The 25,453-nt window shown below is 44.5% G+C and overlaps 1 protein-coding gene across 3 annotated transcripts in view; it reads left to right on the plus strand.

Moving 5' to 3' along the window:
• Positions 1 to 25,453, plus strand: part of LOC144493003 (protein regulator of cytokinesis 1-like) — a 51,019-nt gene that overhangs the window by 14,776 nt on the left and 10,790 nt on the right. The window contains exons 8-13 of one of the 3 annotated variants that reach the window (XM_078211780.1): positions 1,168 to 1,304; positions 12,954 to 13,049; positions 13,146 to 13,292; positions 13,538 to 13,627; positions 15,162 to 15,245; positions 20,960 to 21,091. In XM_078211780.1, coding sequence (XP_078067906.1) covers positions 1,168 to 1,304; positions 12,954 to 13,049; positions 13,146 to 13,292; positions 13,538 to 13,627; positions 15,162 to 15,245; positions 20,960 to 21,091 — 686 coding nt within the window. The remainder of the gene's footprint in view (positions 1 to 1,167; positions 1,305 to 12,953; positions 13,050 to 13,145; positions 13,293 to 13,537; positions 13,628 to 15,161; positions 15,246 to 20,959; positions 21,092 to 25,453) is intronic. The other 2 variants (XM_078211790.1, XM_078211800.1) reach the window with 2 other exon arrangements.

A 25,453-nucleotide genomic window follows, 5' to 3' on the forward strand; every position in this document is an offset into this window, starting at 1 on the left:
TAATTGTTCTTGCTTAACTTATGGCTATACTGTATTTCCAACTTCATCACAATGGAGGTTACTTTTTCAATTTTCAGACATTCAAAAAGAATTGTCTTCCTAGTTTGTATTGCAAAATACTTGACTATTTTGTCCTTTTTAAAACCAGTACAGATTGGAATATTTCCTTGCTGTCCACTCTCTAAATATTTGGTGTGAAATTGGTTTGTTGGGATTCACCCCCACTTGAGCTTGATTGAAACTGCCCAAAGTTGTTCCCACTTTAGACCAATTTAAAGGTCATTTGTAGCTGGTGTGAACAGTGGCTCAATGCAGAGTTCCCACTTCTGATTATGGTGAAAGAGTTTATTCTTTTAGCTGTCTATCCAAACTGACCCAGGTGCTGATATTGTAGGGGGAGGAGAGAGAAGATAAGGCACTCGTCTTCAAGTTTTGATGGCACCAACTGGTCTCTTATTTGACATGCTCATGGCTACCGGAACACTGGTTAAATTAATAGTCCAGCACACTCAGCTAATAATTTGACAACATGAGTTCAAATCTCACTGCAGCAGCTGGAAGTTCCTTATTATGCTCCATCTGCAGTCTTGTTTTCCACTCTCTTTTTATCTGTCCAAATCTCTTGGCTCCAGTCCGACTCTCTAGCTTCAAATCAGCAAACTTGGATAATTACACAAATGTAGATGTAAATAACTGGAGCTCCAGCTCCTTGTGGCATTCTGCTGGTTATAGTCTGCCAACTTTAATGTCCCCTCTGCTTCCTGACAGTTGATCAATTCTCCAGTGTAAACTGGGGAGGACAGAGGCTGCAAAGAGATGTAGACATCCATACCCTTGTGCAAATATGTAATGACATCTTGATTTCTTATTGCTACTGCACTCTGATCACTCTGATTTTCTTGCTTTGAATCTAGCTACATTTCTATGGATGGCTGTATAGTATAATGGGACAATTTGATTTTGGGAGCTACACTTGCTGTTGGGGGTGGTATGGAAACCCCCACCCCAATTGGAGTGATGAGCTGTGAATGTTCATAAGTGTGCATTTTTATGCTTTATCTGCGGGACACCATTGGTAGGGGGCTAGAAGTTAGGCATGCCAGTAAGTACAAGTCTTGAGTGCTTAATATCGTTGCATTACTAATGTTCAATATAATTAATGTGCAGAAAATTTCACTGAAGAATTGCTAAAAGTGCACGATGAAGAGCTGGTAAAGATTACCCTTCACTACCAGAAGTACCAAGAATTGTTTGCTAATGTTGAAAAATGGGAGCATTGGTGGAAGGTGTTCCTAGAACTTGAGGTACTGTAATTCTTGATGGAAATATGATTGATTAATATGTTTCTTTGCATCTAACAGTTAATGTTATTTCTCAGCCTATCTTTTGCACACTTTTTTAGCTCTAAATATCTAAAGACCATAAGACATAGGAGCAGAATTAGGCCACTCGGCCCATCGAGTCTGCTCTACCATTCAATCAGGCTGATATTTTTCTCATCTCCCCCTGCCCCCCCCCCCCCCCGCCTTTTTTTCCATAACATCCTGATCCCCTTATTAATCAAGCACCTATCTATCTCTGTCTTAATGATCTGGCCCTCACAGCCTTCTGCAGCAAAGAGTTCCACAAATTCACCACTCTTTGGCTGAAGAAATTCCTCCTCATCTCTGTTTTAAAGGATCATCCCTTTAGCCTGAGGTTGTGCTCTCTGGTTCTAGTTTTTCCTACTGGTGGAAACATCCTCTCCATGTCCATTCTATCCAGGCCTCCGTATTCTGTGAATTTCAATAAGATCCACCAATTCTTCTAAGCTCCAACGAGTACAGACCCAGAGTCCTCAGTTGACGAGCTCTAAATTCCAGGGATCATTCTTGCGAACCTCCTCTGGACCCTTTCCAAGGCCAGCACATCCTTCCTTAGATATGGGGCCTAAAACTGCTCACAATCCTCCAAATGGGGTCTGACCAGCGCCTTATACAGCCTCAGAAGTACATCCCTGCTCTTGTATGCGAGCCCTCTCGACATGAATACTAACATTGCATTTGCCTTCCTAACTGCCGACTGAACCTGCACGTTAACCTTAAACGAATCTTGAACAAGGACTCCCAAGTCCCTTTGTATTTCTGATATCCTAAGCATTTTCCCATTTAGAAAATAGTCTATGCCTCCATTCCTCCTTCCAAAGTGCATAACCTCTCTTTTTCCACATTGTATTCCGTCTGCCACTACTTTGCCCACACCCAACCTGTCCAAGTCCTTCTGCGGCCCCCCCCTGCTTCCTCAATACTACCTGGCCTTCTACATATCTTTGTATCATCTGCAAACTTAGCAACAGTGCCTTCAGTTCCTTCCTCCAAATCGTTAATGTATATTGTGAAAAGTTGCGGTCCCGGCACACCACTTGTCACTGGCTGCCATCCTGAAAAAGACCCCTTTATCCCTACCTTCGGCCAGTCAGCCAATCCTCTATCAAGCCAGGATCTTACCCCTAACACCATGGGCTCTTAACTTATTCAACAGCCTCCTATGTGGCACCTTGTCAAAGGCCTTCTGGAAATCTAGTGGTTCTTTATCTAACTTCCTTGTTACCTCAAAGAACTCTAACAGATTTGTCAGACGTGACCTCCCCTTGACAAAGCTTTGCTGACTCAGTCCTACTTTATCATGCACTTCCAAGTACTCTGCGATCTCATCTTTAATAATGGACTCTCAAATCTTGCCAATGACTGATGTCAGACTAACCAGTCTATAATTTCCCGTCTGCTGCCTCCCTTCTTAAACAGCGGTGTTACATTCACTACTTTCCAGTCCTTTGGTATCCTCCCTGCCTCCAGTGATTCCTGAAAAATCACCAGCAATGCCTCCACAATTTCCTCAGCTATCTCTTTTTGAACCCTGGGGTGTAGGTCATCCGGTCCAGGTGATTTATTCACCGTCAGACCTTTGTTCCCCCAGATCCTTCTCCTTGGTGATGGCCACTACACTCACCTGTGCCTCCTGACTCTCCTGGAGCTCTGGCATTCCACTGGTGTCTTCCACCGTGAAGACTGATGCAAAGTAACTATTCAGTTCCTCTGTCATTGCTTTGTTTCCTATTATTACTTCTCCAGCCTCATTTTTCCAGTGGTCCAATGGCTATTTTTGCCTCTTACCTTTTATGTATTGAAAAAAAACTCTTCCTATCTTTATATTACTAGCTGGCTTACGCTCTTATTTCATCTTCTCCCCCCCGCCATTGCTTTTTTAGTTGTCCTCTGCTTGCCTTTAAAGGGTAAATTCTATCATATTGTACCCACTGCTCCCTAAGGGTTCCTTCACCTTGGTTCCCTAATCAAGTCTGCCTCATTACACATCACCAAATCCAGAGTTTCCTGTTCCCTAGTTGGCTCTGTCACAAGCTGCTCCAAAAAACCACCTTAGACATTCCACAAATTCCTTTTCTTGGGATCCACTACCTACCTGATTTTCCCAATCCACCTGCATATTGAAGTCCCCCATGATTATTGTAATATTGCCTTTTCTATCTCCTGATTTATTTTCCACCCCACATCCTGACTACTGCTAGGGGGCTTGTACATAACTCCCACTAGGGTCTTTTTATCTTTGCGATTCCTCAACTCTACCCACAAAGATTCTATGTCTTCTGATCCTACATCACTCCTTGCTATCCATTTTAACTTCATTCCTTACTAACAATGCAACCTCGCCCCCTTTGCCCATCTGCCTGCCCGTCCTTGGATATTTAGATCCCAGCCCTGATCCCATTGCAGCCACGTCTGTGATGCCCATAACATCGTACTGGCCAATTTCAATGTGCACAACAAGCTCATTTTACCTTGTTCCGTATACTGCACGTGTTTAGGTACAACACCCTCAGTCCTACATTGACCACCTCCCTTCTCATACTAGTCAGCTTTTTTTGCTCTGCCTGAGGTTAGATTCCTGCCACCTTCTATACTCTTACGTGGTCTGGAAATGAAGACCATACCATCGGAACAGACCCCCCTCTTCAATACTGGTGCCAATGCTCCATGAATTCAAATCCATTCCCCCCACACCAATTTTTGAGCCATGCATTTGCCTCCATTTTATTGACCCTGTGCCAATTAGCTCGTGGCTCAGTTAGTAATCCAGAGATTATTAAAGGGCACTTTACTGAAAAATGTGCAATTTTAGCTGCAAGGTTTGCATAAGTACAGGTTTGTTTTTCCATTCTAGTTTACTTTTCGTCATCGGGTTTGGAAGTAATTTGCTGCAAAACAAAATCATCTTGGTGTCACCACACAGGAATTCTTGTAATAGTGGGAAAAGAAAATAATGCCCCCTTGCGAATTCCTGATATTTCACTAAACCTTATTCAATTTAGCCTATTTTTAAAAATTGGAATGGCATTTTTTTTAGCTAGCCAATCAAATTTTACTAAAATGTACACAAGCAGAAACTGAAAGTCCCAACATGTTAATTACCTGCATAGCCAAGCCAATTTGATCCCCTTGCCTGAAAGGAATGCAACAAAGGGGATTCTGGGAGATTGTGTTTTTTAGTATAAAAGTCAGTTACCTGGGGGGTCTGGCCTCATTTGTTCGAAGTGGTGCAGCACAGAGGGAGAGATTCTCAGCAGGAGTACTGAGGGTGAGTAAAGTGCTGTTATTTATTTATTTAATCCGGGGTTTTTTGCGGGCTTTTTTCAAAGGTTTAAACTCTGAGGAAGTGGGAGTAGGCTGCAGGGGATTCTGGGAGATTGTGTTTTTTAGTATAAAAGTTGCTCTATACAGAGGGCAGCGTCGGGAGCGGGCCGCGGAGTAAGTGAGAAGCTGAGTGAAAGCTGTCAGGGCTTTGGCTCGCAGGGCTTCGGGGGAAAGGGCGAGGCAGGGTAAGTTATTTTTATCCAAACCTATATAGGATAAGGGTAACTATGAATGATAGGCCAGTTCGGTGCTTCCGGTGTGGGATGTGGGAGTTCCTGGAAACACCTAGCCTCCCAGAGGACCACATTTGCGCCAGGTGCGTGGAACTGCAGCTCCTGAGGGACCGCGTCACGGAACTGGAGCTGCAGATTGCTGACCTTGGTCTAGTCAGGGGGAATGAGAGAATAATTGACATGAGTTATAGGGAACTAGTTACACCGGGGCATCGGGAGGTAGACACGTGGGTCACAGTTAGGAGGAGTAAAGGTCAGAAGGGTAACGTACCAGAGAGTACTCCAGTAGCTGTCTCTCATACTAGGAAGGGCTCGGCGACAGGTGTGAGAGGGGAGGGGAGTGAGCAATTAGTGGAGGGGTCACCTGTGGTTGTCCCACTCCAAAACAAGTATATTGTTTTGGATAGTGTGGAGGAGGATGACTCTCCAGGGGTAAGCCACAGTGACCAGGTCACTGGCACACAGTCAGGCTCTGTGGCCCGGAAAGGAAAGAGAGGGGTTAGGAGAGCAATAGTGGTGGGGGATGCGTCGGTTTGAGGCACGGACAGGCGATTCTGTGGGTGCGAACAGGACTCCAGGATGGTAGTCTGCCTACTTGGTGCTGGGGTAATGGATGTCTCCAAGCGGATAGGAGGCATCTTAAAAGGGGAAGATAGAGAAACGGATGTCATTGTACACATTGGTGCAAATGACGTAGATAGGAAGAGCAGGGGGATCCTACGAGAGCAATTCAGGGAGTTGGGAAATAGACTAAAAAGTAGGGCCTCCAGGGTGGCCATCTCTGGGCTGCTCCCAATGCCTCGTGCCAGTGAGGCTAAGAATAGGGAGTTAGTACAATTGAATGCTTGGCTAAAGGACTGGTCCAGGAGGGAGGGCTTCATTTTCCTAGATCAATGGGAAGTTTTCAGGAGAGGATGGCACCTGTACAAGAAGGACGGGTCACAACTAAGTTGGAAGGGCACGAATATCCTGGCTGGGAGTTTTGCTAGTGCAGTTCGGGGGGGTTTAAACTAGTATGGCAGGGGAGGGGGGGTGGGGATCAAAGTATTAGGTCTACAAGTGTAGAGGCTGGGGACGAGCTTGGGGCGGGGACAAGGCTGGCAAAGAAGAAGAGCACTCTGGGGGAGGATGACCTCACTGGGCCTGGAGGTCTGGAGTGCTTATACTTCAATGCAAGGAGCGTAGCAGGTAAGACAGATGAACTTGGGGCCTTAATGCTCACGAGGAATTTGGATGTGGTTGTGGTGACAGAGACTTGGTTGAAAGAGGGACAGGACTGGCAGCTGAATATTCCGGGGTACAAGTGTTTTAGGCGAGACAGAGGAGGGGCCAAAAGAGGCGGGGGAGTAGCAGTATTAGTTGGAGAGCATATTACAGCGGTGCAGAGGGAGGACAATTCAGAGGGGTTGTGTAACGAGTCACTCTGGATGGAGTTTATAAACAGGAAGAGTGCAGTCACTATGTTGGGGGTATACTACAGGCCCCCCAACAGCCCAAGGGAAGTGGAAGAACGGATATGTCAGGAGATAATGGATAGGTGCAGGAAAAATAGGGTTGCTGTAGTGGGAGACTTCAATTTCCCTGGTATAGACTGGAAATCGCTGAGAGCTGGGACTCTTGAATGGGAAGGAATTTGGAAAATGTGTACAGGAGGGTTCTTTGGAACAATATGTAGATAGCCCGACTAGAGAGGGGGCTATACTGGACCTCGTACTGGGGAATGAGCCCGGTCAGGTCTTCAAAGTTTCGGTAGGGGAACATGTGGCAAATAGTGACCACAATTCTATTAGCTTTAGGATAGTGATGGAAAAGGATGAGTGGTGTCCCAAGGGTAAGGTGTTGGATTGGGGGAAGGCTAACTTTAGTGGGATTAGGCAGAAATTGGCAGCTCTTGATTGGGAGAGGCTGTTTGAGGGTAAATCCACATCTGGCATGTGGGAGTCTTTTAAGGAACAGTTGTTAGGGCTGCAGGACAGGCATGTGCCTGTAAAAAAGAAGGGTAGGATTCGAGAACCGTGGATAACCAGGGAAATTGAGGAACTGGTCAAAAAGAAAAGAGAGGTGTATGTTGGGTCCAGGCAGCTAAAAACAGGGAGCTCTGGAGGAGTACAAAGAAAGTAGGAAAGAACTCAAACGGGGAATTAGAAGGGCAAAAAGGGGTCACGAAATGTCCTTGGCAGACAGGATTAAGCAGAATCCCAAGGCTCGGAACAGGGAGATTCTACAGTTGAACGCGTGGCTAAAGGACTGGTGCAAGAGGGAGGGTTTTAAATTCATAGATAACTGGGAAATCTTCAAGTCAGGATGGCAACTGTACAGAAAGGATGGGTTACACCTTAACTGGAAGGGAGCAAATATCCTGGCTGGGAGTTTTGCTCGAGTGTTTCGGCAGGATTTAAACTAGTGTGGCAGGGGGGTGGGGAACAAAACAGGAGGTCAGTAAATACTGAGGCTGGGGTCGAGCTGGGGGCCAGGGCAAGGCTAGCTAAGAAGAGGAGCACTCTGGAGGAGGAGGACCTGACTGGGCCTGGAGGTCTGGAGTGCATCTGCTTCAATGCGAGGAGTGTAACGGGTAAAACAGACGAACTTAGGGCCTTAATGCTTGTGCGGAATTTGGATGTGGTTGCGGTGACGGAAACTTGGTTAAAAGAAGGACAGGACTGGCAGCTGAATATTCCGGGGTATCAGTGTTTTAGGCGAGACAGAGGAGGGGCTAAAAAAGGTGGGGGAGTAGCGATATTAGTTAAGGAGCATATTACCGCGGTGCAGAGGGTAGACAACTTAGAGGGGTCATGTACTGAGTCGCTGTGGGTGGAACTCAGAAACAGGAAGGGTGCAGTCACTATGCTGGGGGTGTACTACAGACCACCCAACAGCCCACGGGAAGTGGAGGAAAGGATATGTCAGGAGATTCTGGATAGGTGCAGAAAAAATAGGGTTGTTGTAGTGGGGGACTTTAATTTCCCTGGCACAGACTGGAAAGTGCTTAGAGCTGGGGGACCGGACGGGGAGGAATTTGTAAAATGCATACTGGAAGGTTCTTTGGAACAGTATGTAGATAGCCCGACTAGAGAGGGGGCTATACTGGACCTAGTTCTGGGAAATGAGCCCGGTCAGGTCGTCAAAGTTTCGGTAGGGGAACATGTGGCAAATAGTGACCACAACTCTGTTAACTTTAGGATAGTCATGGACAAGGATGAGTGCTGTCCTACGGGCAGGGTGCTAAATTGGGGGAAGGCTGACTATAGCCGGATTAGGCAGGAATTGGTGGATGTTGATTGGGAGAGGATGTTCGAGGGTAAGTCCGCGTCTGGCATGTGGGAGTCTTTTAAGGAACTATTGATAAGGCTGCAGGATAGGCATGTGCCTGTAAAAAGGAAAGATAGGAAAGGTAGGATTCGAGAGCCGTGGATAACCAGGGAAATTGAGGATCTGATTAAAATGAAAAGGGAGGCGTACGTTAAGTCCAGGCAACTGAAAACAGATGGAGCTCTGGAGGAATACAGAGAGAGTAGGAAAGATCTCAAACGGGGAGTTAGAAGGGCAAAAAGAGGGCACGAGATGTTCTTGGCAGGCAGGATTAAGGAGAATCCTAAGGCATTCTATTCATACGTTAGGAACAAAAGAGTTGTCAGGGAGAAAATCGGACCTCTCAGGGACAAAGGAGGGGAATTATGCTTAGAACCCAAGGGAATAGGGGAGATCCTAAATGAATACTTTGCATCGGTATTCACGAAGGAGAGGGGCGTGTTAACCGGGAGTGTCTCGGAGGGAGGTGTTGACCCGTTAGAGAAAATCTCCATTACGAGAGAGGAAGTGTTAGGTTTTTTAGGGAACATTAAAACTGACAAAGCCCCAGGGCCTGATGGCATCTATCCTCGACTGCTCAGGGAGACGAGAGAGGAAATTGCTGGGCCTCTGACGGAAATCTTTGTCGCTTCTTTGGACACGGGTGAGGTCCCTGAGGATTGGAGGATAGCGAATGTGGTCCCGTTGTTTAAGAAGGGTAGCAGGGATAACCCAGGAAATTATAGGCCGGTGAGCTTGACGTCCGTGGTAGGGAAGTTGTTGGAGAGGATTCTTAGAGACAGGATGTATGTGCATTTAGAACGGAACAATCTCATTAGTGACAGACAGCATGGTTTTGTAAGAGGGAGGTCGTGCCTTACAAATTTGGTGGAGTTTTTTGAGGAAGTGACAAAAACGGTTGATGAAGGAAGGGCCGTGGATGTCGTCTATATGGATTTCAGTAAGGCATTTGACAAAGTCCCACATGGCAGGTTGGTTAAGAAGGTTAAGGCTCATGGGATACAAGGAGAAGTGGCTCGATGGGTGGAGAACTGGCTTGGCCATAGGAGACAGAGGGTAGTGGTCGAAGGGTCTTTTTCCGGCTGGAGGTCTGTGACCAGTGGTGTTCCGCAGGGCTCTGTACTGGGACCTCTGCTATTTGTGATATATATATAAATGATTTGGAAGAAGGTGTAACTGGTGTAATCAGCAAGTTTGCGGATGACACGAAGATGGCTGGACTTGCGGATAGCGAAGAGCATTGTCGGGCAATACAGCAGGATATAGATAGGCTGGAAAATTGGGCGGAGAGGTGGCAGATGGAATTTAATCCGGATAAATGCGAAGTGATGCATTTTGGAAGAAATAATGTAGGGAGGAGTTATGCAATAAATGGCAGAGTCATCAGGAGTATAGAAACACAGAGGGACCTAGGTGTGCAAGTCCACAAATCCTTGAAGGTGGCAACACAGGTGGAGAAGGTGGTGAAGAAGGCATATGGTATGCTTGCCTTTATAGGACGGGGTATAGAGTATAAAAGCTGGAGTCTGATGATGCAGCTGTATAGAATGCTGGTTAGGCCACATTTGGAGTACTGCGTCCAGTTCTGGTCGCTGCACTACCAGAAGGACGTGGAGGCATTGGAGAGAGTGCAGAGAAGGTTTACCAGGATGTTGCCTGGTATGGAGGGTCTTAGCTATGAGGAGAGATTGGGTAGACTGGGGTTGTTCTCCTTGGAAAGACGGAGAATGAGGGGAGATCTAATAGAGGTATACAAGATTATGAAGGGTATAGATAGGGTGAACAGTGGGAAGCTTTTTCCCAGGTCGGAGGTGACGATCACGAGGGGTCACGGGCTCAAGCTGAGAGGGGCGAAGTATAACTCAGACATCAGAGGGATGTTTTTTACACAGGGTGGTGGGGGCCTGGAATGCGCTGCCAAGTAGGGTGGTGGAGGCAGGCACGCTGACATCGTTTAAGACTTACCTGGATAGTCACATGAGCAGCCTGGGAATGGAGGGATACAAACGATTGGTCTAGTTGGACCAAGGAGCGGCACAGGCTTGGAGGGCCGAAGGGCCTGTTTCCTGTGCTGTACTGTTCTTTGTTCTTTGTTCATACGTTAGGAACGAAAGGGTTGTCAGGGAAAAAATCGGACCTCTTGGGGACAAAAGTGGGGAATTATGCTTGGAGCCCAAAGAAGTAGGGGAGATCCTAAATGAATACTTTGCGTCGGTATTCACAAAGGAGAGGGATGTGTTGACTGGGAGTGTCTCGGAGGGGAGTGTTGAACCGTTGGAGAAAATCTCCATTACAAGGGAGGAAGTGTTAGGTTTGTTAGAGAATATAAAGACTGACAAATCCCCAGGGTCTGATGGAATCTATCCAAGGCTGCTCAGGGAGACGAGAGATGAAATCGCTGGGCCTCTGACACAAATCTTTGTCTCGTCACTAGACGCAGGGGAGGTCCCAGAGGATTAGAGGATAGCTAATGTGGTCCCGTTATTTAAGAAGGGTGGGAAGGATAACCCGGGTAATTATAGGCCGGTGAGCTTGACGTCCATGGTAGGGAAGTTGTTGGAGAAGATTCTTAGAGATAGGATGTATGCACATTTAGAAAGGAATAAACTCATTAACGATAGTCAGCATGGTTTTGTGAGGGCGGTCATGCCTCACTAACCTGGTGGAGTTTTTTGAAGAAGTGACCAGAATGGTTGACGAGGGAAGGGCTGTGGATGTCGTCCATATGGACTTTAGTAAAGCGTTTGACAAAGTCCCTCATGGTAGGCTGGTGAAAAAGGTTGGATCTCATGGGATAAAGGGGGAGGTGGCTAGATGGGTGGAGAACTGGCTTGGTCACAGAAGACAGAGGGTGGTAGTGGAAGGGTCTTTTTCTGGCTGGAGGCCTGTGACCAGCGGTATTCCGCAGGGCTCTGTACTGGGACCTCTGCTGTTTGTGATTTATATAAACGATCTGGAAGAAGGTGTAACTGGGGTGATCAGTAAGTTTGCGGACGACACAAAATTGGCAGGACTTGCAGATAGTGAGGAGCATTGTCAGAAGCTACAGAAGGATATAGATAGGCTGGAAATTTGGGCAAAGAAATGGCAGATGGAGTTCAATCCTGATAAATGCGAAGTGATGCATTTTGGTAGAAATAATGTAGGGAGGAGCTATACGATAAATGGCAGAACCATAAAGGGTGTAGATACGCAGAGGGACCTGGGTGTGCAAGTCCACAGATCCTTGAAGGTGATGTCACAGGTGGAGAAGGTGGTGAAGAAGGCATATGGCATGCTTGCCTTTATAGGACGGGGCATAGAGTATAAAAGTTGGGGTCTGATGTTGCAGTTGTATAGAACATTGGTTCGGCCGCATTTGGAATACTGCGCCCAGTTCTGGTCGCCACACTACCAGAAGGACGTGGAGGCTTTGGAGAGAGTACAGAGGAGGTTTACCAGGATGTTGCCTGGTATGGAAGGGCTTAGTTATGAGGAGAGATTGGGTAAGCTGGGGTTGTTCTCCCTGGAAAGACGGAGGATGAGGGGAGACTTAATAGAGGTGTATAAAATTATGAAAGGCATAGATAGGGTGAACGGTGGGAAGCTTTTCCCCAGGTCGGTGATGACGTTCACGAGGGGTCATGGGTTCAAGGTGAAGGGGGGGGAGGTTTAACACAGATATCAGAAGGACATATTTTACACAGAGGGTGGTGGGGGCCTGGAATGCGCTGCCAGGCAAGGTGGTGGAGGCGGACACACTGGGAACGTTTAAGACTTGTCTAGATAGCCATATGAACGGAGTGGGAATGGAGGGATACAAAATAATGGTCTAGTTTGGACCAGGGAGCGGCACGGGCTTGGAGAGCCGAAGGACCTGTTCCTGTGCTGTATTGTTCTTTGTAAAGGTTTGCCAGACATATTCCTAGAATGGTGGGACTGTCTTTTGAAAGGAGATTGGGCAAACTGGCCTGTGTTCTCTAAGAGTTTTAAAGAGCCAGTGTGATCTCATTGTAAATAGACTGCATAGATATAAGTAAGGTGTTTCCCATGGGGAATGGGGAGTCTGAACCAGGGGTAATCCATTTGAGCAGAAACATTTTTTAAAGGGGTTAAGAAATTCCCTTCCCCAAAGCGCTATGGAAGCTGTTATTGAATAATTAAGGCTTAGGTTGATACCTTAGTAACAACACGGGTTTTGTGTAGGGAAAAGGCAATGATATAAGCCATGTGTATTGAATGGTGGAGTAGGCTTGACTGGTTGAGAATGGCCTACTCCTGTTCCTATGTTCATTGCCACTCAAGATTCAGTGACTTTTGACATTAACCACATCTATGCAAAGCTAACTACATCTTTTGGGTAAATGGACTAACTTCTGAGCTTTAATCCATAGCTGTTGCATATGACTCCACTGGAAGTTATGGCCCGAAGACTATTCGGCTTCCATTTCCCCCCCACTCCCCCTCCCCCATTGCAAGGTGTTTAAAATTCGTTTTGTGCGCAAGGATCCCACTAGGTACCTTTTTTGAACATTTTTAATTTTTTGCTAAGGAATTAGCAAATATACAAATGAGATTTAGTGGCAGCTTTGAGGGAGAAGGGAACACTTTTCCAAAATGGTGACAATTTGTAGCCATTCCATCAAATTGGAAACTTCACTACTTGGTTCTTGATCTGAATCGCAAATCTAGTATGATATTGTAACATGAAAACTAGATATAATTCTATTTAACTTTTGTGCAGAAGAAGGCATCAGACCCAAACAGATTCTCTAATAGAGGCGGAACTTTACTGAAAGAGGAAAAGGAACGTAGTATGCTGCAAAAGAAAATACCAAAGGCAAGTATTACTCCATTCTGGTGATTGTTAAAGGTCATTGTAGTGTTTTTTGGTTTTAAAAGACCATTATCAATCTGACTTGTGTTTCCTCTTCAGCTGGAAGAAGAAATGAAGCTGTACATAGAGAGATGGGAAACTGAGCAAGGCTGTCCCTTTCTGATTTATGGCCAAAAATTCACAGCTTACGTTGCTAATCAATGGGAGCAACATAGACTCAAGAAAGTTCAAGAGAAACAAGAACGAGTATGTTTGTTCAATTTTGAATTGCAAAGCTCCTTCCCACATTACCAGCTTGGCAATCTCTACCCTAGCTCATCATCCCAGTTGTATTTGCATATCATTGTAATGTTGGCTAAATTTTATTCAAATTAAGAATTTTATGAATTTCTTGCATTTTAAAATGTAGTTGAGATTAATATGTACAGTGCTAGTATTTAATGGTATTTGTGTGGTGCAAGTGATTGAAAGTTCTGTGACTTTATTTCCAGTGTGTAAAGAAGGAAGATGGGATTGGCTGTAAAACTCCTTTAAAACGGACATTGGGTGCATCTAGTACACCACAGAGCAAAATCAGAAAAGTAAGTTGTTAATTTTCATTTTCCCTTCTGTTTTTGAAGAGCAATACTGTCTCTTGACCTGTAATTTTTATTTCTTTTTAAATAGCACTTTGCGCAGAGTGTGAAATTAAGACTAAACATGTTTGCTGCTTTGGCATCAAAAGCCACCCCAGCCAACTCTAGCTGTCACAACACTTGGCCTTTGTTAATTATTCCAAGTGAATGTACTGCATTCATGGTGAGGAGTTTTTTTAGAAAACATCCTCCAGTACCTGGTGTAAGCTAAGAGGCTTCACGGTGATTTAGACCAGTTTGAGTGGGTAGATGTGTGTAACTTCAGAGAGAAACCGAATAGTACAGAATTAATCAAATAATGATAGATTGGGCAATATTGATGTACAAAGGGACTTGGGTGTCCTAGTACACCAGTCACTGAAAACAAGCATGAAGGTACAGCAAGCAGTTAAGAAGGCAAATGGTTTGCCAGCTTTCATTGCAAGAGGTCTGAATATAGGCACAGAGGCCACACCTGAAATACTGTACTGTTTCAGTCTCTAAGGAGTGCGGCAAAGGTTCACCAGACTGATTCTTGGGATAGCAGGATTGAGGAGAGATTGAGTCAACTGGACCTGTACTCACTGGAATAGGAGGGGATATAATTGAAACAGTTTCCTCTGGCTGGTGAGTCTAGAATGAGGAGTCAGTCTCCGGATACAGGATAGGCCATTTAGGACTCAGATGAGGAGAAATTTCTTCACTTGGGGCAGTTGCTAAAGTCTTTGTTTCAGAACAGGTGTTCTTAAGTAGATCTTGCATTATAGAAAAGTTGTCCATGGAGAGAGCTCCAAGAATAGATGTTAGTCTCAGGATACTGCTTGCAAAAGTGTTTTTTTTTCTTGGCTACTTGAGGCTTCGATACCTTGCTGCTGTAAGCTCAGAGCTTCTATTGCAAATGAACCTTAGTATTGAGCATGCTAATAGTTTGAACTTTGAAGACAGATAAATAATAGATCTGCATCTGGACCACCCAGTGCTGGGCTACTAAACTGCAGTTGAACCAAAATATCCATCTAACCTCTGGTGCTTATGAAAGGTTTAATTACACTATTTTGAAGAAGAACATGGGAGTTATCTGTGATGTCTTGCCAATATTTATCCCTGGAATGCATATACAAAAGGTTGAGGGACCATTTTCACATTGCTGTGCTGCATGCAAATTGACTGCAGCATTTTTTTTTACAACAGTGACTCAGTACTTAATTGGCTATAAAGAGTTTTAGGATGTTCTATGATTGTGAAAAGCACTACACAAAATGCATTTTTCTTTATTCAACTAGATATATAAATGAAATAACATTATCTCTCCCAGGAGATAATGAATCTAAAATCATAATTCTGCAAATGCTGGAAAAACTCGTGTCCAGCAGCATCTGTGGAGAGAGAAATGGTTAACATTGAGTCTTACTTGGAGTTGATTGAGATAACGAATCTACTTTTGAGAACTTCTGTCACTTCTCGACTGTCTGATCAAAACATTTTTAACATTCTCTCGTAGTTAAATGGAAGCTCAAATTTTACATTGAATAGTGGTGGAAGGACTTGTAAACGAACAAGAAAGCCATCTCTTGCAGCTCAGAAGGTCAGTCTTGCGTTACAACATGTATTAGTTATGCACATTTGTACAAGAATCTCTAAACCTAACAATCCAAGCAGGCCTATAAATGTGTAGGTTATCCACAAAAATGTTTTCACATTTCTGAACTGGAATCTTTCCACACTGATTTCCATAGCCGTACAGTGCTTTATCTCAAAATCAAAGTGACTGAATCTTTGAGATTTAGAACATTTGAAATGAGTTCTGAATGTTTGAAAGTAAGAGCAAAACATTCTGGAAATACTTGGCAGTATCCATGGAGAGAGAATTTCAGGTCTGTGACTCAAAACAAAAGTCATAGACCGTTAGGAGACATTTCTTCACTTAAATTCCTATTTAACATACTCACCAGTTACAACTTATTGGGCACAAAAATGTAGGAATATGAGAAATGAAGCTGATATAATCAGTGTTTCTATTAATTTTTACAAATTGAGGCAGCAAGGCACAGCCTCTTTTGGTAAAATCTTTAAATCTGTTGTGCTTATCCATTCCTCCTTCCAGGTCTTTTTCCTGCTCCTCTTACAGCTTTGATTTCCACCCCCCCCCCCCCGCCAATTTTGGTTTGATATTGTCCCCCTTCCAAATGTCTGCAATCCATATGAGCAACATTGTGCTTGGGGACTTTGAAGATGGACCAACAGCCAACAATACTTTGTATTGTGGATTTGCATCATGAACTAGAGGATTTGATTCCAAATCATCCAATACAAAGGGGAAAAAGTCATCATATACTTCCTGAGCTACTATGCAGTTTTGTCTTCAGTTTCTCCTGTGTGTAAATTGCCTGATCATAGAATCATGGAGTTTAATGTGGATAAGTGTGAGGTTATCTGTTTTGAAAAAAAAATGCAAATTATTACCTCAATGAAAAGCCGATTCAAAATTCATCCAGGCAGAGGGATCTGGGTGTCTATGTTCATGAATTGCAGAAAGTTGGTATGCAGGTGTAGCATGAAATGTTGAGCATTTATTGCAGAAGGACTGAAGTATAAAAGTAGAAGTGTTGTTGCAATTGTATAGGGTGTTGAGACCACATCTGGAGTATCGTGTCCAGTTTTGGTCTCCTTTATTTGAGGAAGGATGTGGTAGCATTGGAGATAGTTCAGAGGAGGTTCACCAGATTGATTCCAGGGATGAAAGTGTTGATTTATGAGGAGAGAAATAGTTTGGGCTTGTACTCACTGGAGTTCGGAAGGATGAGGGAATCTAATGTTTCCTTTTATGGGACAATCTTGAACAAGTGGTTATAAGTTGAGAGGCAGTAGATTTAAATTGAGATGAGGAGGAACTACTTCTCGCAGAGGGTGGTGAATTTGTGGAACACGCTGCCCCTTAACATGGAGCCTGAATCATTGAATGGTTTCAAGAAGGAGATATATTTCAATAAGAAAATATGGGGAGCAGGCAGGGGACGTGGATTTGAGACCAGGGAGAAATCAGCCAGATCTAACTGAATGGTGAAGGGTTGAATTTGCCTACTTCTGCTCCTAATTCCCATGTGCCTAATCCCTACGGTGCAGAAGAAGGCCATTTGACCCATCCAAGTCTGCACCAACTCTTAGACTATTTTGCCCAGGCCCACTTCCCCTGCCCTATCCCTGTAACCCCACACACTTACCTTGGTTTTATAATTGGATTTATAATCACCTAGAAAGGAATAATTTGATTAGGGATAGTCAGCATGGTTTTGTGATGGGTAGGTCGTGCCTCACAAACCTTAGAGTTCTTTGAGAAGGTGACCAAAGAGGTGGATGAGGGTAAAGCGGTTGATGTGGTGTATATGGATTTCAGCAAAGCGTTTGATAAGGTTCCCCATGGTAAGCTTTTGCAGAAAATACGGACACATGGGATTGAGGGTGATTTAGTGGTTTGGATCAGGAATTGGTTAGCTGGAAGAAAACGCTGGGGCGGCACGGTAGCACAGTGGTTAGCACTGCTGCTTCACAGCTCCAGGGTCCCGGGTTCGATTCCCGGCTCGGGTCACTGTCTGTGTGGAGTTTGCACATTCTCCTCGTGTCTGCGTGGGTTTCCTCCGGGTGCTCCGGTTTCCTCCCACAGTCCAAAGATGTGCGGGTTAGGTTGATTGGCCAGGTTAAAAAAAAAATTGTCCCTTAGAGTCCTGAGATGCGTAGGTTAGAGGGATTAGCGGGTAAAATATGTGGGGGTAGGGCCTGGGTGGGATTGTGGTCGGTGCAGACTCGATGGGCCGAATGGCCTCCTTCTGCACTGTAGGGTTTCTATGTTTCTAAAGGGTGGTGGTTGATGGGAAATATTCGTCCTGGAGTTCAGTTACTAGTGGCGTACCGCAAGGATCTGTTTTGGGGCCACTGCTGTTTGTCATTTTTATTAATGATCTGGATGAGGGCGTGGAAGGATGGATAAGTAAATTTGCGGATGACACTAAAGTCGGTGGAGTTGTAGACAGTGCGGAGGGAAGTGGCAGGTTACAGAGGGACATAGATAAGCTGCAGAGCTGGGCTGAGAGATGGCAAATAGAGTTTAATGCGGAAAAGTGTGAGGTGATTCACTTTGGAAGGAGTAACAGGAATACTGGGCTAATGGTAAGATACTTGGTAGTGTGGATGAACAGAGGGATCTGGGTGTCCATGTGCATAGATCCCTGAAAGTTGGCACCCAGGTTGATAGGGTTGTTAAGAAGGCGTACGGTGTGTTAGCTTTTATTAGTAGAGGGATTGAGTTTCGGAGCCAAGAGGTCATGCTGCAACTGTACAAAACTCTGGTGCGGCCGCATTTGGGGTATTGCGTAGAGTTCTGGTCGCCGTATTATAAGAAAGATGTGGAAGTGTTGGAAAGGGTGCAGAGGAGATTTACCAGGATGTTGCCTGGTGTGGTGGGAAAATCGTATGAGGAAAGGCTGAGGGGCTTGAGGTTGTTTTCGTTAGAGAGAAGGAGGTTAAGAGGTGACTTAATAGAGGCATACAAGATGATCAGAGGATTGGATAGGGTGGATAGTGAGAGCCTTTTTCCTCGGATGGTGTTGGCTAGCACGAGGGGACATAGCTTTAAATTGAGGGGTGAGAGATATAGGACAGATGTTAGAGGTAGGTTCTTTACTCAGAGTAGTAAGGGCGTGGAATGCCCTGCCTGCAGCAGTGGTGGACTCGTCAACGTTGAGAGCGTTCAAGTGGTTATTGGATAAACATATGGATGATATTGGAATAGTGTAGATTAGAGGGCCTTTAGATTGGTACCACTGGTCGGCGCAACATCGAGGGCCGAAGTGCCTGTACTGCGCTGTAATGTTCTATGGTTAATCCTTCACATCTTGGGATACTAATCCATCTAACTGTCACATCTTGGGACACTAAGGAGCAATTTTGCCATGGCCAGACCACCTAATCTTCATGTTTTTGGACTGTGGGAGGCACCCAGGGGAGAATGTGTCTGTGTGGAGGTCACCCAAGGCTGGAATTGAACCGAGCTCCCTGGCACTGAGGCAGCAGTGCTTGCCACTATGCTGCCGTCAATCTCTAATTGTTAGACCTCTAGCTTTTACCATGGAATATCTTTTTTTTTAAAAAGTAGACAAGAAAAGCAGCCAATGGTCTCTGTCAGCCACAAACAAGCTTATCCACCCTCTTGCTCAGTGACTCTACAGATTACAGTATTTTTTACATGCAATTAGGATTTCTGTCTCCATCCTACTCTAGTTCAAAACACCCATCTTCCTCCTAGGTGAAAACATTTCTCTAATCCTTCTGCCGTTACATTAAATCCAAGTCCCTGGCTAATGACTGCTCTGCTAAAGGAATTGGTCTTTATCTTGGTCCTCCAATTTTATATACCAAATCTCTCCGGCCTTCTCCTCCAGTCCAAAGAAGACAACCCCGGCCTCTCCAGTCCATACTCCATTTCGGGCAACAAATTCACATCTCTTTTCTCCTCCTCTCTCTCCCTCTCTTTCTTTCTCTCTCTCTGCTCTCTCTCTCTCCTCACCCCACCCCCCCCCCCGCCCCCGTCATCCTATGTTACAATAACCAGAACTCTGCAGTGTTCTCATATAAAAGGTCTTGTGCCTCAGCTAATATCCCACCTTTAACCTCTTTACCTGACTATCCTACAACCTTCTGGCATTTGTGGACATGCATACAAATTAGCAGCAGGCCATTCAGCCCAGGTCTGCTCCCTCATTTGATACAATCACAGCTAATTGTTCGTAGTCTCAACTCTCAACTCTACTTGCCAGTCAAGGTTCTATCTAACTTGGCAATAAAGCTATTCCATACCTTGCCTCCGCTGCTCTGAGGAAGCATATTTGACAGACTGACCCTCAGGAAAAGATTTCTCATCTACATCTTAAACGGGAGGCCATCTGTCTTAAAGGGGAAATCTCTTATTTCTGAATTATTCTAGTCTCTCCATAAGGGGCATGATCCTGAGGGGGCTTGACAATATGGATGCTATGTTTCAATAGGATCACCTCCATCTTCTAAATTCCAATGGGTACAGACCTTCTCTGTTTGATTTTTACTCCAGCTAACTCCTCCATCCCAGGAATCGACTAGTGAACCTTCTCTGAACTGCCTCCAACCTTTAAATAAGGAAGCCTATACACACCACTCCAGATGTGGTCTCACTAATGCCCTGTCCAACAGTAGCAAATCTTTTATGTTCCATTTCCCTTCCTAATCACTTGTTATATGGATACTAACTTTGATTCATATACCAGAACATCCAGATCTCTCTACTGCAGAGTTCTGTAATCTCGTTCCACTTGAATAATACTGTTTTTATTCTTCCTGTCAAAGTTCACAGCTTCCCACATTATACTCCATCTGCCATTTTTATTTGCTCACTTGCTTGGCCAATCTGTAAGCTCTTTGACAGCTTGTAACTTACTTTCCTATTTTGACATAACATTTAGTCCCTTCATCCAAGTGATACATAGTTCAAGATCTTGCACTGATCCCTGTGGCACTGCTAGTTTTGTTCATCTGAAAATGAACCATGCATCCCTTACTTTTAGCTTTCTGCTGCTAACCAACCCTTTATCCATGCTAATGCTGCCCTCTATACCATAAGCTTTGTGTAGTAATGTTTGGCATCTTATCGCTGCTTTATGGAAGCTGATCTTTCTCAACATTATATTCTGCACCCTTCTTCCTCCCTTATGTACTCTGAACAGTGTTTTGTCTGTATAGCACAAGAAACCTTTCACTATCCCAATGCATATGGTGATAAATCAATCAAAAAAATAAAATACACAACATCTGCAGGTTGGTCAAATGTGATTTCTGTTTAACAAAGCCAAATTGAATCTGCTATGGTAGATCATGACTGGTTTTGTTCAGCTGAGTTGCATCCATTATTTTTCAATCTGATGGAAGCTTTCTTGTATCTAGTGCCTCAATAAAATAATTAAATGAGGGGAAAGTTACTATTATTTACACTTCCTATCTTGCACATATGCCTTCATGGAGATTTTTTCAATTTTGTGACTTTCATCACCTGAGCTAGGAATTGAGGTCTTATTGCTTGAGGGGGAAAATAGTTATGCTTGGGAGTGCTGGAATGTCTCCAGTATAGTGACATTGCTGACTCCTCTATGGTTCCTAAGAATAACTCTGTCTTATTATTCACCAACCTATTTTTGGCTTCCTCCAACTATGTACAGAGAATGTAGCAATCCTTTTTCAGATGGGTGCTGAAAGATGTTTTGACTTCTTGTTCATTAGACTACAAATGTGCCCAACTTACCAGGGCCCCTACAAGAAACACCTCTGCAAGACAAAGAAACAAATGCATCATCTATCAGTCAGCAGTCTAATCCATTCAGATGCCTTACTGTAAGCTATTCAGAATTTGCGGTAAGGTTTACATTTTTAACCCCTTCTACCATTGAATCATTCAGTTGACTGCTACAAGTTATTTTCAACTTGATTGATGGCTTTCAGCACCATAGCATAAACTGCAAAAGTGTTAATCTTCCAAATCCGTAATCTGTTTTATTTCCACCTTTTGTTCCAGTTTCCAATATGAATATCTTGTCTTGAGTCATTTCATGAGAGCATTGTGCAGTAAAATAGAGCATCAGGCTATTAGGACAGATGTCCAGAAGCTTGGATGCAGAAGCAGGTTTTCAGGAGCATCTTAAAGGAAGAGGTAGTCAAATTTGGAAGGAATTCCAAAGCTAAGGAAGATGACATAGTGGTAATGTCACTGGACTTGTAACCAGAGGCCCAGGTGAATGCTGTGAAGACAATGGTTCAAATCTCACATGAAGCTGGTAAAGTTTTAAATTTTGTTCATTCAAGGGATGTGCGCTTTAGTGGCTAGGCTAGCATTCATTACCCATCCCTAATTCCCCTTAAGTGGTGGTGAGTTGCCGCCTTGAATTGCTATGCAATTGGGGAGGTGTTCCAGGATTTTGACCCAGCAACAATGAAAGGAACAGCGTTCCAAGTCAGGATGGTGAGTGACTTGGAGAGAAACTTGCAAATGTTGGTATTCCCATGTATCTGTCCCTATCCTTCTAAATGGTATTGGTCATGTGTTTGCAAAGTGCATCGTGTAGATGGTACACACTGCTGCTGCTGTATGATGGTGGAGCAAGCGGGCTGCTTTGTCCTGAATAATTGGAGCTGTACTCCAGGCAAGTAGAGTATTCCATCAAACTCTGTCATGGCTTTGTAGATGGTGGATGGGCCTTTTGGAGGTGTTATTCTGCAGGATTCCTAGCCTCTGACCTGCTCTTGTAGCTACACTATTTTACATGGCCTGGCCGGTTCAGTTTCTTGTCAGTGGTAACTCCCAGAATGTTAGTGGAGGAATGCTATTAAATGTCAAGGAAAAATGGTTAGATTCTCATGTTGGAGATGATCATTGCCTGGCATTTATGTGGCATGAATGTTATTTGTCAACCCAAGCCTGGATAATGTCCAGGTCTTGTTGCATTTGAACATGGACTACTTCAGTGTCTGAGGAATTGAGTAATTGGCAAACTTCAGACCATATGATGCAAGGAATGTCATTGAAGCAGTTGAAGATGTTTGGGCCTATGATACTTACCTGAGGAACCCTGCCAGTAATGGCCTGGAGCCAAGATGACTGACCTTCAGCCACCCTCCTTTGTGTTAGGAATGAGGCTAGCCAGTGGAAAGTTTTCCCCATTCCCATTGTCTCCAGTTTTGCTAGGGCTCCGAAGGCACGCTTGGTCAAATACAGCCTTTATGTCAAGGGCAATCACACTCTCTCCTCTCCTCTCTGGTGTTCAGCTTTGTCCATGTTTGCACCAAGCTAAATGAGATCAAGAGCTGGCTGACTCTGGCAGATCCCAACCTGCACATCAGTGAGCAGGTTATTGCTTGGCAAGTGCTGTTTGATGGCACTGTGACCCATTCCATCACTTGATCAAGAGGATGGGGCAGTAATTGGCAATTGTCCTCTTGTGTACAGGGCATACCTAGACAATTTTCCACATTGCTGGATTGCTAGGTAGATGTCAGTGTTGCAGCTGTACTGGAACAGCTTGGCTAGGGGTGTGGCAAATCCAATCCATTACTGCATGGTTGGGACTTGCTGCAAGTGAGGCCATGGAAAAGCAGAGTTTTTTTTTGAGGGGAGAGCTGGGGAAAGATAGTCTGCTGGTAACAAGGTGTGAATGAAGTTTTTGGCAGCAGACAGGCTGAGGAAGTGAAGTCAGATGATAGAGGTGGAAATGAGGAGTAGTGTTGATGACTCTACAGATATGTAAGCAAAAGCTCATTTCAGTCAGTGACACCAAGGTTGCAAACAGATATGCTTTATAGCTGTTGACAGGGAGAAGGATGGCATTGGTCTTTCCAATATTTTGGAGAAAATATCTACTTAACGAGCACTGGGTACCTGATCTGACAAATGAGGCGGTGAGGTAGAGTTGGTATCAGTGAAAAACTAATGCTATGTTTTTGGATACTGCCAAGTCACAGCACATGGGTGAGAAATAGTGGCTTGCAATAAATCCTTGCACTCTGAGGCAAATGTGGGGCAAGAAACCAATTTTGCCTATAATTTGATATGAACAGAACCATCTGAATTCTCCTATTTTATTTGACTGGGTGACAATGCAGAGGCATTGGAGAATGCTATAGTCCATGTCAAAAGCAGCAGATTGGTTGTGAAGGGACAGGAGGGATAACAATCACATGGAATGTCATTTGTGACTAAGCATTCCAATATGGACTCCTGGGAACAATGGCTTGGTATGTAATACATTCAGTACTTCGGGAAGAGTGGGAGTTTTGAGATGAAGTGGTACCTTTTTGAGGGTGGTGGATTTCCAGGTTTATGGGGAGGGATAGTACATGAACAGTTAACATGGGAACCTGGGTGATCATCTGTTTGAGAATTAGGTTGAGGGAGCAGGGAGTGATTCTTGAAGACCAGATGAGCTCATGGGCATGAGACGATGATAAACTAAAAAAATATGCAAAGATACAGCAGAGAGGACTTAACCTGGTAAGCTCATGAAAGGGCTGCATGTGGCAGAGACAGCAGAGCAGATACCCACAGATCTTCTCATTTATTGAGAATTGGTGGAGACCAGTGAGGATTAAGAATGAAGCCCAGTTTTATCTTTGCATTTCATGATTCAAAATAGTGAATTTTAACAATGCACCTGTATTGGGTACTATTATCAGATCTGACAGTGAATTGCTAAACCATCAATTCGCTTCAAGTCTGTCCTGGAATCAGAACATATGAACAGGGAGAAGGAGTAGGTGCCTCAAGCCTGCTCTTCCATTCAATATCATGGCTGACCTGATGAGCAGGATGTTGATCACCCCTTGCTTACCAAAATCTATACACCATTCAAAAATAGTCAAAGACTCTGCTTCTGCCACCTTTCCATGAAGAGTGAAAATATCTCCTTGTCTCCATTTTAAATGGGTGACCTCTTATTCTAGATTCTCCCACAACAGGAAACATCCTCTCCGCGTTCACCCTGTGAAGACCCCTCAGCATCTTGACGGTTTCGATCAAGTCTCTTCTTGCCCTTCTAAACTCAAGAGGCTCCAAACTTTCCTCAACATCCCACCCATTCTGGGCATTAGTCTGGTGAACCGCTGAGCTGCTCACAAATAAGGTGACCAATAATGTACATTGTTCCCAATGTGGTCTTATTAGTGCCCTGTACAACTGAAGCATAACCTCCCTACTTGTGTATTCAATTCCTCTTGCATCAGCCTTCCTAATTACTTATCACACCTACATACTAGCTTTTTGTAATCTTGCACTAGGACACACTGCTCCTTCTGCATTTGAGCTCTAGAAATCACCATATAGGTAATATGTTCATAATGGACAATTCACATTTTCTCCCAATTGCCGGATCTCTCCTACTAACTTGATCTTTTGTAGCCTCTTCCCACTTGCTTTCCTACCTAGTTTAGCTGCCTGCCAATTTATCAACCATTCCTTCATCCAAGTCATTTATATAAATTGTAAACAGCTGAGGTCCTAGCCCTGATCCCTGTGGCACACCACTCATGCTAAGTCCCATTTGTGCCTACTCTATTGTGGAGTCAATTTTACAGCACAAAGAGGCTGGCTCTTTGGCCCATTTGTGTCTACACCGCCTGTCTGGCAGAGCATCCCAACCATGGCGTATCCCCGTAACCCATGTATTTGCCCTGCTAATTCACCTATCCTGCACATCTTAAGACACGAAGGGACAATTTAGCATAGCCAACCCACCTGCACATCTTTAGACTGGGAGGAAAACGGAGCACCCAGAGGAAACCCATGCAGACACGGAGAATGTGCAAACTCCACATGGACAGTTTCAAGGCTGGAATTGAACCTGGGTCACTGGTGCTATGGGGTAGCACCATGCCGTGGATGGAAATGAGGGCCACACCTGCACAAGGGTGAGCGTAATGTTTTTATTGAGCATTAAAGTGGAAGTGGGGTAGGTGCTTTTTGAGGAATTGGGTGTATGGAAAAATGATAAATGGAGGCCAAAGGCTAGACAGATGGGAGGTGGTGGTTGGATGTAGCCTTATTGTGATTGATGAACAAATGTCGCAAGATCATGAGGTGGCAAAAGTGAACTGCAGCACTTGTTACTGTATGCAAGGTGAGCAGTCAAGATGGTAGGAAACGGTAGATTAGTGACCACAATTCCTGCACTAAACCTAGGTATCCCAGTGTGGCAAGCTGTGAAATTGGGTTAAAATTTTGTAATGATC

The sequence above is a fragment of the Mustelus asterias genome, chromosome 1 (assembly GCF_964213995.1).
Source record: "Mustelus asterias chromosome 1, sMusAst1.hap1.1, whole genome shotgun sequence".
Classification (NCBI taxonomy): domain Eukaryota; kingdom Metazoa; phylum Chordata; class Chondrichthyes; order Carcharhiniformes; family Triakidae; genus Mustelus; species Mustelus asterias.